The sequence below is a fragment of the Rana temporaria genome, chromosome 11 (genome assembly GCF_905171775.1).
Source record: "Rana temporaria chromosome 11, aRanTem1.1, whole genome shotgun sequence".
In the NCBI taxonomy this organism is placed as follows: domain Eukaryota; kingdom Metazoa; phylum Chordata; class Amphibia; order Anura; family Ranidae; genus Rana; species Rana temporaria.
Window position 1 is genome coordinate 94,035,682 of NC_053499.1, and position 16,333 is coordinate 94,052,014.

The 16,333-nt window shown below is 45.6% G+C and overlaps 1 protein-coding gene across 3 annotated transcripts in view; it reads left to right on the plus strand.

The window, feature by feature from the left end:
* Window positions 1-16,333, plus strand: part of PSKH1 (protein serine kinase H1) — a 202,034-nt gene that overhangs the window by 108,496 nt on the left and 77,205 nt on the right. For 2 of the 3 annotated variants that reach the window (XM_040328770.1, XM_040328769.1), the window contains one exon: window positions 9,175-10,188. In XM_040328770.1, the coding sequence (XP_040184704.1) occupies window positions 9,256-10,188 (933 nt within the window). In that variant the 5' untranslated portion in view covers window positions 9,175-9,255. The remainder of the gene's footprint in view (window positions 1-9,174; window positions 10,189-16,333) is intronic. The other variant, XM_040328771.1, reaches the window with a different exon arrangement.

Consider the following 16,333-nt stretch of genomic DNA (forward strand, 5'->3'; position numbering starts at 1 on the left):
GGATGGAGTCGGTTCGCACTGTAGTGGCGGTGCTCTATCAGGGGGATTTTCTGGTGTCCTTGGATATCAAGGACGCATACCTGCATATCCCCGTATGCGCAAAACACCAGAGATTTCTGCGTTTTGTGGTCGGAGAGGACCACTTCAAGAAGTGGTCGTCGCTTAGCTTTTGCATGAGGGTTCTGGGTCTGATAGTGGCCTCCTTTCGAGGCGGTCCCGTATGCTCAATTCCACACTTAAGTGTTACAGAAAGAGATTCTGTCACGTTGGGACAAGCTCCCTTCGTCTCTGGATTCCCAGATTCGGGTGAGTCGTCTGGTCAGATCCTCCCTAGTGTGGTGGCTGACATCTCCGGTACTTCAGACCGGAAAATCGTTTCTGCTGTGCCATTGGACAGTGGTCACGATGGATGCCAGCCTCTCCGGGTGGGGGGGTGTCTGGGGTGTCCAGTCAACACAGGGGCGCTGGACTCAGGGGGAGTCCCGCCTGCTGATCAATGTCCTAGAACTCTGGGCGATCAGGCTGTGCCTCTCCAAGTGGTCTCTGGGTCTGCAGGGCCGACCGGTCAGGACCCAGTCCGACAACGCCACGGCCGTGGCGTATGTCAATCATCAGGGGGGCACACGGAGCTCAGCCGCAGCGACGGAAGTCGCGCACATTCCCCGGTGGGCCGAAAGATACGTTCCGGCTCTGTCGGCCATTTATATTCCGGGGGTGCAGAACTGGCAGGCCGACTACCTAAGTCGCCAAGCGCTAGACCAAGGAGAATGGTCACTACACCCAGAAGTGTTTCAGAGTCTGTGCCAAAGATGGGGCACTCCAGACGTGGATCTTCTGGCGTCCCATCTCAATCGGTAGGTGTCACGGTTTGTGGCCAGGTCAAGAGACCTGTGGGCGGACGCATCAGACGCGTTAGTGGCGCCATGGGGTCACTATCGCCTAATCTACGCCTTTCCTCGCCTGCTGCGCAGAGTGGAAGCGGAGGGGATACCAACGATCCTAATTGCTCCGGATTGGCCGCGCTGTCCCTGGTACGCGGACCTGGTGCAGTTGGTGGCAGACGTCCCTTGGCGTCTACCTCTGAGAGTAGATCTAATGTCGCAGGGTCCTATCTTTTACACTGCTTTACAGTCGCTGGCTTTAACAGCGTGAATGTTGAGAGCCAGGTGCTGAAGAACCGAGGCCTGTCGGACTCGGTGATCTCTACCATGCTACGGGCACGGAAGTCTACGTCACAAAAGATTTACCATCGTACGTGGAAGGCCTACATCTCTATGTGAAAAGATTAAATGGCACCCTTGTACATACGTGATGTCCCGGATTCTGCTGTTCTTACAGCGTGGAGTGGATCAGGCTCTCGCCTTAAGTATGGTTAAGGGTCAGATTTCGGCTCTGGCTGTTTACTTTCAGTGACCATTGGCAGCGCACTCCCTGGTGTGTACATTTGTGCAGGGGGTTCGGCATGTGGCCCCTCCTGTGCATCCTCCACTGCCTCCATGGGACTTAAATTTAGTCCTTTCGGTGCTTCAAGAGGCTCCATTTGAGGACATTCGAAAGATTCTTTTGCTGACTCTGTCCCAGAAGGTGTTTTTTCTGGTGGCAATTACTTCGGTCAGACGGGTATCTGAACTGGCGGCCTTGTCTTGCAAGGCTCCTTTCTTGGTCATCCACAAGGATAAGGTGGTGCTGCGGCCGCAGCCGTCATTCCTTCCAAAGGTTGTTTCGGTTTTTCACATTAATAAGGACATTGTTTTGCCATCCTTATGTCCTCGGCCGAAGAACCCGAAGGAGGCCACTTTACATTCCTTGGACGTGGTTCGGGCCCTACGGGTGTACTTGTCTGCTACAGCTCCGTTTCGGAAGTCGGATTCACTGTTCGTGTCTGTGGCTGGTCCTAAGAAAGGTCTGGCGGTCTCGTCGGCCACCATTTCTAGGTGGATCAGACAGGTCGTGCTCCAGGCCTATGCCCTAAAGGGGCGGGCGCCTCCCTTTCAGGTTACGGCGCATTCGACCAGGGCGATTGGTGCCTCTTGGGCTTTCCGCCATCAAGCGTCTGTTCTACAGGTGTGTAAGGCAGCGACCTGGTCGTCGGTCCACACCTTCTCAAAGTTTTACAAGGTGGATGTGAGTGCATCTTCGGATGCCTCCTTTGGCCGCAAGGTTTTACAGGCGGCTGTTTAAGGTTGAATTTCCTCTGTTGAGGAGCTCTGGTTTGTTTGGGGGTGAAGTTTGGTTTGCTGTGTTTTTCCCACCCTTCGACATTTTTTGACACTGCTTGGGGACGTCCCTAAGGTCAATTGCTGCTGTGTCCATCCATGAACGGAAGAAAAAATAGGATTTTTGTACTCACCGTAAAATCCATTTCTCTGAGTTCATGGACGGACAAAGCACCCTCCCCTCCTTTGTTTGTACTGCTTGTTTACGAACTGGGGCTGCATGATACAGAGAGAGAGATGTATCCGGGGGACCCGCCACCTGGGAGGTGCTATACTGAGAGAAGTGTAACACTTGAAGTGCTGTTTTTTCTGCCTAGTCATCTCCTGAAAGGAAGGATAATAAACCTAAGGTCAATTGCTGCTGTGTCCGTCTATGAACTCTGAGAAATGGATTTTACGGTGAGTACAAAAATCCTATTTTTCAAGAAACCGTTTCATCAAAACTTCTGACTGGGTCCAGTAATCTTCATCTAAATCGCAATTTCTTCTGATACGGGTGAACTGACCTTTCAGTATGGCTTTTATCCATCCCGGGTGGTGGCAGCTGTTGGTAGTGTGATGGTCGGGTGAACCACAAAGGGGTTAATATTATACTGCTATTCCAAATGTAAAGTTTAGATAACATTTGCATGCATGCTTGAAAGTAAGACTCCGACACATCCGTGCAGATCCGTTATCTAATGTTTTATTACTGGCAGTGCTAAACTCTTTTACACACAGCAAGATACGTCACTATTATGTTAAAAAAGTAAACTAGAAAGCGCATTTAATTGGCTGAGATACAAGAAGAGTACAAAAATGGATGTCAAGCTTAGCCGTCCCTCTGATGTGTCTTCACTTCTGCATTCCTAAAGATGTGTGGGAGAGGGGGGTATCCGCTATCTTTGGTCTTCTCCAGGTCTTCTCGTGGGAGGGGTGTTAGGAGCTGATTTGAGTAAGGATGGATTACAGCAGCGGTGTACATGAAAAAGCATTATAGACTTTATAGTAAAGATGCATAGAGAATAGACATTTTCTAATTTATCATTATGCTCATTGCATTCCTTCACAGTAGAAATGTAGCCATTCTCGTCTACCTCTTTAAAGAACGTCCTTGATAGAAATCTTTAAGAAAGAAGACAAGTTGCTAAGTCCAAATATTGGATATCAGTGAGACTAAACTTGCTGGTCAACTTGATACCATAGATGTTGTTATTCAAATGGGCCATGAACAGTTGGAGTTCATCCACCGTTCCCTCCCAGATGAAGAACAAATCATCGATGTATCGACGGTACAGTGACAACTGAAGCCACTCTTTCATAAAAATGTCTTTCCCACTTGTTCAAAAAAATGTTGGCTACACTGGGGGCATACTTGGCCCCCATCGCCACGCCCTTAATTTGATTATAAAAATCACCTCCGTACCAGAAAAAAAAATGTTGGCTAAATTCAAACCTTCAACCAAGAACCCAATTTGAGAACAATACATAACACCTGCTGCCTGTCAAGTCGCAAAAGCATCAACAGCTGAGATATACCCTCATGGGTTAACCATTAACCCTGAGAAACTCGTCTTAAAAGACATTTTTTGCAAAGTTTCCCGTCCTGTAAGGCAAACCTTCAGAACCCAATTTGACTCTGTTTCAGTTCAGTATGTTTATGAAGAGCCCACTTGACAGCATCCACTGCATCCTGTTGTCCAATGTTTGTATAGAGGGACTCTACATCTGCCGTAACTAGCAGAGTCTGTTCCCCCACACAAACGTCTAGTAGGCCTTTTAATTATTTTCCATCTCTCAAATATGCAGTGCCCCTGGTAGCCAAAGGTTGAAAAAACTTATCTAGATATTCACCACTTCTGGAGAAAAGGGAATTGATCCAGTTGACAATGGTCCTCCCTGGAGGGGAGACCTTATTTTTGTGCATTTTGGGGAGAATATATAAAACTGGTATCTTGGGTGCATTAATGTCTAAGTATCTGGCCTCCTTGTCCAAGATTTATTCTTCCTTTCCCTTATTTAACCATTCATTTAGCTTCTGTTTAAATTTGTGTGTGGGATTCCCAGGCATTTTGACGTGTCCTTATCAATCAAAGTTTGCGGATCTCAGCTCGATATTCACTTTTCTTAAGAACCACTAACCCCTCCCCCCTTATCCGCGGGTCTAATCACTATTTCTTTTTTCTTCTCCAATGTTTTAATCGCTTCCCATACTTTCTTTGTTTTCCTTTTCTTATCACTTTGTATATGTTTTACATCCTCCTGCGCCAGATTTTTAAACACATCTATGTATTTGTGACTATATGGTTTGGGGTTGAACGTAGATTTGTTCTTGAGGCCACTGTGCACGTGAGTGGTCTCCATTGGTTGAACATCTTTGGATTCTAAAAATATGCAACAGTCAGAGAAACCAAAATTCACAGTATGTCTATGAAATAACATTTAGGCTCTTAAAAGTCATAAATCAACAGGCCCAGCGCTGCACAGAATACGTGGATATAGTAACGACAAATATAGGGATATTGCTCAGTGCATCACGCTGGAACAACTCGAAAATCCTTACACAAGGTCGAGGCAGTTACGCTTAAAAGACAAAGAATAGTGAGACATACCAATCATAAAACAAATGATAGCAGGGAATAACTTGGTTTGGGATTTTCCAGTAAAACTTAGAGGGAAGTAAAACCTCCCCTGGGCCTAATGCGCCCGGGGATGGGGCAATATAAAAACAAAAGATGCCTAAAGGATACACACTGTATCTGTGAGGTAATTCCCACCCCTGAATCTCAGAGGGGAAGGGTGAGGAGGGAGGGAAAACGGCGGGGGGGGGGGGATGGAGAGAACGTCCCAAAACAGAGAAGCTTCGAATAAAGAAAAAAGGAAGGAGAGAGCAGAGAACAGAAAAGGCCTCTCGTCCAGAGGGTGAGGCCGAATCCGGGAGGCTCAGCTCGATTGAGCCACCTCCTGTAAATAAGCGTCAGTGTATATAAAGTGATTCCAGGGTCGCCAGGTCTCGCGAAAGGTCTCCTCCCGGTCATGTAGTGTAGCGGTGAGATCCTCCATGTCCCTCAATTCGTTCACCTTAAAAAAACCACAGGAATTTGGATGGGGGGTCCTCCGATCTCCAACAAAGGGGAATGCATGACTTGGCTGCGTTTTAGCAACTGGATCGTGAGAGACGCCTTATATTTCTTAAGTGATCTACTTGAAAGGTGCAACAGGCAGGCCGCCGGGTCCCCCTCTAGGTCAACACCTGTCAGATGCTTGACTGTGCAAATCACCTCCCGCCAAAAGGGAACAAGCTTGGGACAGTCCCAGAAGATGTGCAGCATCGTCCCTTCAGCATTTCCACACCGCCAGCAAACACTGGTGATACGTGGGGAGAAACGGTGCAAGGTGGTGGGCACCCTGTACCAACGGGCTAGGATCTTGTAACATGTCTCCTGTATCCTCGTGGCGATAGAAGACTTATGGAAAAATTAAAGGATCTTCTCCCTCTGTGTGTCAGTGAACTGGGTGCCCAGGTCGGGCTCCCACTTGGTTAAGAAGGGAGGAATGTATCCCCTCGCCGGTCTAGTTAAAGAGGTGCCAAGGATCTGTAGACACTTGCGCAGAAAGTTGCGAAGCTGGAAGCCACTCCAAAAGTCCAACAGGGGGTCCATGGCAGACACCCCAGCAAAGGTGGAGAATCGGCCATCGGGGCCCACAAGGTCACAGAGACAAAGTCTGCGACTCGTGGCCAACCGATGGAAATGGGGGCTCCGGAGGCCGGGCTGAAACTCCGGGTTTCCCAGAACCGGGACCATGGGAGAAGGCAGCGGTGACACCGAAGTGTATCTAAATGTGTCCCTGGCTACCAGAAGAGTGCTACCCAGTGTGGGGTGATCAGAGAGAGCCTTCGGGAGTGGCAACATAATCCAAGGCCAGCTTTTAGCTGTACCGTCAGAGTCCTCCATCTCCATGGCCACCCAATGCTTCGCCACTGCATGACAGTGCCAGTCCACCAACCTGGTGAGGTGTGAGGCTCGGTAATAGGCTTTCACATCTGGGAGAACGACCCCTCCCCTATGTTTTTCAAGATGGAGAAGTTGTAACCGGATGCAAGATTTGCGATAGGACCAGACAAAATCTCTGAACATTGAGTTCATCCGCTTGAAGAACACTGGGGGCAGGCGATTAGGAAGTGCTTGCAGCAAGTATAAAACCTTGTGCAGCAACGTCATCTTTAGAGCATTGCACCGGCCGAACCACGTCAACGTGAGTGAGTGCCAGTGGAAGAAGGTCTGCTTTAAGACGTGTAAGCAGGGGTGCAAAGTTAGCAAGTACAAGGTAGAGGGGTTGGGGGTGATATCGACTCCCAAGTAGCGAATCGAATCTGTTGCCCAGTGGAAGGAGAAAGCCGGACAAAGTGATTTAATCAAATCACTACCCCCTGTAATGTTCAAGGCGGTTGACTTGGAGACATTAATTTGAAAAAAGGAGAGGGCACCATAATCCCGCAGAGACTGGAGAAGAATCGGAAGGGAGGCTAATGGATCTGTTAAAAAAAAAGATCAAATCATCCGAAAAAGCGGCCACCTTATGCATCCCAGAGGCTTTCTGAAAGCCGGTGATAGTAGGGTCTGCCCTGATCGTACACAGGAAGGGCTCTAGGGTAAGTATGAAAATCAATGGGGACAGGGGGCATCCCTGCCGTGTGCTGTTATGGATGCCAAAGAAATCAGACCTCGTCTCGTTGACCTTGACGGCGGCCGTGGGGTTTGAATACAGGGATAGTATCCAACTCAGCATGGAGGAACGTAAGCCCACGTGTTCAAGGGTGGCTCGCATGAAAGACCAATTCACCCAGTCAAAGGCCTTCTCTCCGTCTGTAGACAGCAGGAGAAGGGGTCTTTTTGAGGCCCTAGCAGCATGGATCAAATTTACCACCCGGATGGTGTTGTCTCGCGGCTCACGGAGGGGTACAAAGCCTGCTTGATCCCTGTGGATAAGACCGGGGATATGAGGGAGTAACCTATTGGCCAGAATCTTCGCGAACCATTTCAGAACCGTATTCAAGAGAGCTATCGGGCGTTAATTTTCCGCATCGCAGCGGGTCCTTCCCTTCCTTCGGAATAAGAGAGATGTAAGCCCGCAACATATCAATCGGGAAGGACTCTCCTTCTGTGATTGAATTAAGCGCCAAAACCAACGGCTGAGATAGGGTCTCAAAAAAAACTTTATAGTAGCTCGGGGTGAGGCCGTCCGGACCGGGGGCCTTTTTGGGCTTGGATTGAGCCAAGGCCACCCCCAGTTCTGCAACCGTGATAGGCTCTTCCAATTCCTCCTGGACTGCAGGAGGCAGGGAAGGCATACCCGAGGAGGCAAGGTAAGATTGGGGGTGACGCCACCAATAGGAGGGGGAGCAGAGGTGGGGGAGCAATTGAGGTTATAAAGACCCTCATAAAAAGAACGGAACTCCGTCGCCATGTCAGAGGAGGTATGCAGCTTCTGCCCGGCAGAACCCACAATGTGGGAGATGTAAGTTTTGGTACGTGGGCCCCTCAGTGCCCTGGCCAACAACGTGCCTGGTTTATTGGAGTATTCAAACATCGTACGATGAGCCCATGCCAATTTTTGCTTCGTTTTGTGAAATAAAAGTACACAGAGTTCCTCGCGGACTCTGAGAAGATCCTGATATGCGTAAAAATTATTTTTTAATGTTTAATTTCCTAAAGAATTTCTCTATGTCTATCATAGTGTCGAATTTATTTAAATATCTGCCCGGGCGAACTTCAAACCTTCCTGAAGAATAAGCAACTCATCCTCCGTGAAATCCTCCCCTGCCAGATTGAAAATACCGGACTCTAGTTGGCTCTCTTTCTTTTTTTTTTTGTATGCCTCCTCTACATCCTCTTTTCTGTCCTGTGTGTGTGTGTGTGTGGTTGATATGTAGAGTATGCTGGTTTGTATGGTTTCTTCCAATTCCTCCATTCCCCCGACTGTTAATATTGATTATCATAAACATATGGAGGAACAAAAGGCCTAGGAAAACCTCCACCTCTAAAAGGTCTCCCTCTATACCATGGGTGCTCAACCTGTGGCTCTCCAGCTGTTGCGGAACTACAATTCCCATGAGGCATTGCAAGCCGCTGACAGGTACAAGCATGTCTCCCAAAGGCTGAGGCATTATGGGAATTGTAGTTTTGCAACAGCTGGAGAGCCACAGGTTGAGCACCCATGCTCTATACGGTCTCCTATGTGGGGGTTCATATGGTCTAAAATATTGGGGTGGGGGTGGTTCTCTGTAGTATGGTCTATCATCATAATTATCTCCACCATCATTCTGATAGCCACTCCCTGGCCCATATTCATAAGGTGTCTGTCTTTTAGGGGTGTGTTCTCTTAATGGTAAAAATCTATTCTCAGTGTTAACGTTCTAATTGGAGGATTCAGCCCTTTGAGCCCCTGATTCCCTTCCTGCTGGAGGGGGAGGTCCCTGTTTAAATTCACAGGCAGAGGAGGTATTTCATTGCTCAGAACTGATCAGCAGGTCCTGGCCAGACCTGAAGATGCTCCCGTGCCATTCTGCTGACGTATATCGGCGTGAGCCAGGCGGCAAGTGGTTAACCTTTAATGCATAAAATCTGATAACTATATCTTGGTAGTGGGTGGAAAAGGATATTCTACATCTATAATAGTATCTGTGATGTAAAATTGCATTATGTTGTTGTACCCAGCTTAGGAGATACAGAAATTTTTATATAAGTATAATAAAACACGATTTTTTATCAAATTTTAATTCTATAGTTCTGGTATATGAATTTGACACCTAAAAACCTCTAATTATTTGGTTGGTGATGAATTATCTCATTATTAGGTTTTATTATATTACATGAGAAACCTCACATTTAATTGTATACACACACATTATATATATATATATATATATATATATAAATGCATTTATTTATCTATATATTTTTCCCCCCCCCCCAAGGTCCACTTGAAGCTGGTATTAATACATCAGTTCGCTGACTTGAAAACACAATGCCACATGGAAGACTGAGGGTTTCCCATAATGGGCTGTGGGACAAGCAAAGTGCTTCCTGAGCATCCAAAGAACATTCAGCTGGACTTGGTAAAAAAAGTGGAGCCCTACTTAATGCCAAAAAGTGACCAGTATAAACATTTTATTACAGACTATGGCAGAATAGAGACCAAAGGAGGTTCGCCAACAACACCATATCCTTGTGGCAACCAGCATGGCCACTCAGAAACTGCTGATCCTCGAAGACATAAAGTAGCTAAATACAGAGCAAAGTTTGACCAAAGAGTGACTGCAAAATATGATATTAAGGCTCTTATTGGTAGAGGAAGTTTTAGCCGTGTTGTCAGGGTAGAACATAAGGCCTCCAAACAACCATATGCAATTAAAATGATTGAAACCAAATACAGAGAAGGCAGGGAGGTGTGTGAGTCAGAACTTAATGTGCTGAGACGTGTGCGTCATACAAATATTATCCAGCTTATTGAGGTCTTTGAAACGCAGGAGAGGGTATATATGGTAATGGAATTGGCTACAGGAGGAGAACTTTTTGACCGCATAATAGCCAAGGGCTCCTTCACAGAACGAGATGCCACTCATGTGCTACAAATGGTTTTGGAAGGGGTTAAATACTTGCATACTCTTGGAATCACACATAGAGACCTAAAACCTGAAAACCTCCTATATTATCATCCAGGAACAGATTCTAAAATTATGATTACAGACTTTGGTCTTGCAAGTGCACGAAAAAAAGGAGATGACTGTTTAATGAAGACAACCTGTGGAACACCAGAATATATTGCACCTGAAATTCTGGTAAGGAAACCGTATACCAATTCTGTGGACATGTGGGCACTTGGAGTTATATCTTATATTCTACTTAGTGGAACTATGCCTTTTGAAGATGATAACAGAACACGTTTGTACCGACAAATTTTAAAGGGAAAATACAGCTACTCTGGTGAGGTAAGTGCTTCACAAGCATTGTATGTCTCCAGTTACAAATGTTTTTTTTTTCCCATCATCTTACAAGGCAGCAATTTGGAGGCATGCACTTACTACTGAAAGCCATCTCGAGAACTCTTTAAAGGAAACCTTTTAATGGGAAAAGTACAGGGGCCACCATTGCTGACCAACTTGTAAGAATACTTGTTTCTTGGCCGACTTGGGCTTCAGTGCTATATGATCTACTGACTTGGCAGAAACATTTAAATGGGCAAGTCAGACTGAAGTCAGAGCTCCTGGAATGCATATTTGTTATTGCCTTAGATCAGGGCTCAAAATTTCAAGTCCTGAGCTACTAGCCATGCCTCAGGAGTTACTCGCCACCAGTTGCCCCACCTAATTCATACACTGCCCTGCGCCTAATTGCACCCGTAAACACGCCCTTGTAGATTATCTCATGGAATGACAATGTTTTATGCAGAATCAAGTTACAAAATTAAATATTACCAACAACAACTTTAACAAAATGGGACAGGGCACTTGGGGAAAACCAGAGGGACAGGGCACTGGGGGCAAACCAGAGGGAAAGGGCACTGGGGGCAGACCAGAGGGACAGGGCACTAGAACTGTGGGTCTCTTCCCCATTCTCTTGATGTCTCCTCTGCAACTCCCATCTATCCTCTCTCTCTCTCCCATTCATCTCATCATCAGGAGCCTGTCTGTGCGGCTCCACGCTTGCATGTCCCCACTTCCCCCTTTTATTCAGGCTGGCAGAGAGGAGAGGAGCTGCAGCACAGCGGGAGGGAGTACAATCCAGCGCTGAGATCCACACAACTGCACAGCCATTGACACCATAGCACAGCGCACACTGACAGCGCACAGCACACATTGAGACCAGTCTGTTCACAGTGCTCAGGCTAAACTGTTGGACACTTACATAGAGCACAAGGAGAAGAAAACTGCACAAACTAGAAGGCTGCCGCTCTCATGTCAGGACAACTTTCAGTGAGCGCTGCACCGAAGTGGTAATTTTGGCAATCCTCCACCTCACTCATTACTTTCTGCTCTCCAGCTACATTGGTCGGGGCCCGGGGGAGGCGGGCAGGCTCAGAGAGGTCATACTGTTGGGTCCCATGGCTTAATGAGAATTGTAAGTAGAGCACCTGTGTACTGCTCTGCCTGTGCGCGGCTCAGCAGACTACTTTTCCCGAGCATGCACCTTTCCTCTTCGACCGCCAATCTCATCGGGACTCTAAGTGTAGGCACAGATTGGAGGAAGATTGGTCATGCAGCCCTGTCATCACTCGCCCCCAGCTTAAATCCACTCGCCAAATGCTAGTAGGCGAGTGGAAATTTTGAGGGCTGCCTTAGATAGTATTTAAAGTGTAACTCCACTTTTATTGAGAAAAAAAAAACATTCTGAAGAAATCCCTGTGTTTTCAGTGCCCCTGTGCTAAAGATTACTGGGTTCAATGCCCTTTTCAAAGAAATTATCTAGCAAGGCCTAAGTAAACAGTAAGACAAATATAATAAAACAAATGTCACTGTAGAAATATAAACCTAGTCTACCTTAAAATTGGACAGTGTCAGTTGGGCAGTGGACAGTGTCAGTAGGGCAGAGGATGTTGTCAGAAGACTAGAAGTTGGTGTCACTAGAGCAGAGTTTTTTTACAATATTTTGTATTACAATTTTTTTTAGGGGCCCCGTTGGGGGGCTTTGGTGAAATATCAGGGGTCTAAACAGATCCCTAATTTCTTACATTTGAAACAGAGAAAAGGACTGAGGGCAGAGATTTCTTAGTCCATTTCTCTGCAGCCTCCGCTGCACCAGACCGTGAATGAATGGGAAGTGCTCTGTGCTGAGCATCTTTCTTTCACAAACTGAAAGTAGTTATAAAGTCTCAGTACTAAACTCTTATTATCCTCTCTCTCATAGAACAATATTAATTGCGGTGTGTTTTTTTTTTCTTTCTAATTAACACTGCTTAGTACCTCTTTAAACCAGAAGCTTTGTGATCTTCCCTCCTCTCATTCCCGAGCACAGTGAGCCCAGTGGAAGGGGCTGACAATCCTCACTGTGTATGTATTATTCAAGGCAGGAGAGGAGGGGTAGGAGCAGAGCAGACGATTTACACAGACTAGAGAAATGACAGGGGGGGGATACAGACACGCTGCAGAGAGAGCAGGATGATGGAGGAACGTAAACTGACCACGCTACCATGGATCATCAGCCATGATTAGCGCTGTCAGTTTACAGACAGGAACACAGGAAGAATCAACCAGGTATTTTACAACATGGAATGGACTACATACCATTATAGGCTTCTTCTTTTTTTTAAGTTTGCAAACACTTGAAGCATAGTAAACATCGTTTTACTATACTTCAGTCATAAATTAAAACATTAATTCATTCATAAAAGTTCATTCAGGATGGAGAGTGGGGAAGGAGCCAGTAAATATGTAATTTACTGGCCCTTTCTCCCACTCTCCATCCTTTAACATCCCAGAAGAACAGGTGAGGGGGGAGAACCCCGCAGAGCTGCAGGGGGGTTCAAGGGAACACAAAAGGGCGGATAACTGAAGGACCAGGAACCAATCTATTCTTCACCCGCCCGCGATCGATGAGTTGCTGACCTCCGGCATAGAGGGATGAACGTATGTGTGCTTTGTGAACTCTTGGAAGTGTGGTGCCAGCTGACTTCTAAATTTTATTCTGTGTTTTTACCACATAGGTAGAGTTGCAATAAAAAGTATGTGAACCCTTTTGGAATGATATGGATTTCTGCACAAATTGGTCATAAAATGTGATCTGATCTTCATCTAAGTCACAACAATAGACAATCACAGTCTGCTTAAACTAACACTACACAAAGAATTAAATGTTACCATGTTTTTATTGAACACACCATGTAAACATTCACAGTGCAGGTGGAAAAAGTATGTGAACCTATAGACTAATGACATCTCCAAGAGCTAATTGGAGTGAGGTGTCAGCCAACTGGAGTTCAATCAATGAGATGAGATTGGAGGTGTTGGTTACAGCTGCCCTGCCCTATAAAAAACACACACCAGTTCTGGATTTGCTTTTCACAAGAAGCATTGCCTGATGTGAATGATGCCTCGCACAAAAGAGCTCTCAGAAGACCAATGATTAAGAATTGTTGACTTGCATAAAGCTGGAAAGGGTTATAAAAGTATCTCCAAAAGCTTTGCTGTTGATCAGTCCACGGTAAGACAAATTGTCTATACTTTGCTATGGTTGCTACTCTCCCTAGGAGTGGCCGTCCTGTAAAGATGACTGCAAGAGCACAGCGCAGACTGCTCAATGAGATGAAGAAGAATCATAGAGTGTCAGCTAAAGACTTACAAAAGTCTCTGGCATATTCTAACATCCCTGTTAGCGAATCAACGATATGTAAAACACTGAACAAGAATGGATTTCATGAGAGGATACTACAGAGGAAGCCACTGCTGTCCAAAAAAAAACATTGCTGCACGTTTACAGTTTGCACAAGAGCATATGGATGTTCCACTGCAGTACTGGCAAAATATTCTCTGGACAGATGAAACCAAAGTTGAGTTGTTTGGAAGAAACACACTACACTATGTGTAGAGAAAAAGTGGCACAGCACACAAACATCAAAACCTCATCCCAACTGTGAAGTATAGTGGTGGGGGCATCATAGTTTGGGGCGGCTTTGCTGCGTCAGGGCCTGGACGGATTGCTATCATCGAAGGAAAAATTAATTCCCAAGTTTGTCAAGACATTTTGCAGGAGAACTTAAGGCCATCTGTCCACCAGCTGAAGCTCAACAGAAGATGGGTGTTGCAACAGGACAACGACCCAAAGCATAGAAGTAAATCGACAACCGAATGGCTTAAACAGAAGAAAATACGCCTTCTGGAGTGGCCCAGTCAAAGTCCTTACCTCAACCCGATTGAGATGCTGTGGCATGACCTCAATTAAGCGATTCACACTAGACATCCCAAGAATATTTCTGAACTGAAACAGTTCTGTAAAGAGGAATGGTGAAGAATTACTCCTGACCATTGTGCACGTCTGATCTGCAACTACAGGAAACGTTTGGTTGAAGTTATTGCTACCAAAGGAGGTTCAACCTGTTATTAAATGCATACTTTTTGCACCTGCACTGTAAATGTTTACATGGTGTGTTCAATAAAAACATGGTAACATTTAATTCTTTGTGTGTTATTAGTTTAAGCAGACTGTGATTGTCTATTGTTGTGACTTAGATGAAGATCAGATCACATTTTATGACCAATTTGTGCAGAAATCCATATCATTTCAAAAGGGTTCACATACTTTTTATTGCAACTGTAAGTAGTAATTAATTGCAGTTTTTTGTATGTTTCCCAAGAATATGACCATTCTGGTTGCCCTTATTTGTTTTCAAGTCTAGTATATTAAGAATTCTGTTTACACTGCCTGTATTAAAAATCAGAGTGTTTTGTTCTTTCCCACTTCAACTTTTAACTGTCAACATGTCTGAAGAAGGAACCAGTATTCTGCAAGCCTGAACTTTTATGTGTTTAGTAAGTCATCGGGGCACATGCATTTGCCCTGGGTCTTTTAGGGAGCATCCTGGTTGTCTTGTGCAATATTTATTGTCCTCATTCCTAGTATGATAAACAAACTTTATCGTGTACAGTAAGAGTACTTTTAAACTCGGACCACCCAAGCGTTGGCAGTAAAGCGACGTAGGTGGGAACAAGGTGCTCTTAACCCTAAAAAAAGGGGTTGAAAGCACCATATAAACCGCCGCTGCCATAGCGATTTGCAGGCACGTCGGCAGCTCTGCTCATTGATTGGGTTCATTGGGCGGTGGAGGAGCGATGTACACCGCACTCCCGAACTGCCCCAAAGACGCTGCTTGCAGTACTTTTTTCCCTGTCCTGCAAGTGCACTGCTCCAGTGTGAAAGCACTCTGGCTTTTACATTGGGGTGGCATTGGAGGCATTTTTAGGCGCTATTTTTAGCACTAAAACTCCTGGAAAAACACTTTCCATGAAAAGCTCTAAAGGACACGATTATAGACTTTGAACACTGGTTATTTACAGCTACCTTCAGTTGATAGGACACTGACAAACACTGTCACCAAAGCTCAAACAGCTAAGTAATGAGGAGTCCAAAATAATAAAGAGTAAATGCAGGACAGATCAATTCTTCAGAAAGTGGCTCCAGGTGACATAGGTGCTCTCAGTAGTAAGAGTGACTTCTGTGACCCCTCTTGTATCTTTGCTTACCAGATCTCGGAACCCTTACAGGGCTGTCGGGGCACATCAGATGTAGTTCTGCCTTATCCACACAGGGGGTCCTTGTAATCAGGCTGAAACTGTCACTCCTGCACCCGTTCAGATATTCGGGAGACAGATCCACTATTCAAAGCGAGATGTCAATTCTGTAAGCATCACCAGATGAAATGAAGGAAAGAAAGCCTGCTAGATCTCATGTAGAGGAGCTCTGGCACCCATAGCCTGTGAATGGGAGTCTTGTTTATGCCTCTCTATGTTCCAGAAGCTGTGTGCAAGAAGTCTGCACTTGGCCACCAGGGGCCTATGCTAAAGACCCTCCTTTCTCAAGCGTCTTTCGCCTTCGTCACTCTTACTACTGAGAGCACCTATGTCACCTGGAGCCACTTCCTGAAGAATTGATCTGTCCTGCGTTTACTCTTTATTATTTTGGACTCCTTATTACTTAGCTGTTTGAGCTTTGGTGACACTCATCACCGCTGCACTGGATTCCTTATTCACTGTTGAATTTTTTATGTTGTTATTTACTAATTATTTACTATATTGATGCACACTAGTCACTTTGGTTAACCTTTGTGTTATGGTTTATCTATTTCTGGCATACACCTATACACTGTTGGTCTGTGCTGTTGATTTACAGACCATAATGAGGATCACATTTGTTTATATTTATATATATATATAGACCCATTTTTCAGCCCCAATAGAGGCAATACTGGTTTGTTTGTAATTGAATTATATTTATACTGGTGTTTGGAAGGTAGCGCCACTACCCCTTAATCTTTACTCATAATCTTTATTCTCCCCAGGGAGTTTCAGGGGGGCTGCAACCTTTGCCTAGCTTACCTAAGCGCAGATTCACTATTCATTTTTAGAACTACAAAGAATTGCGGTT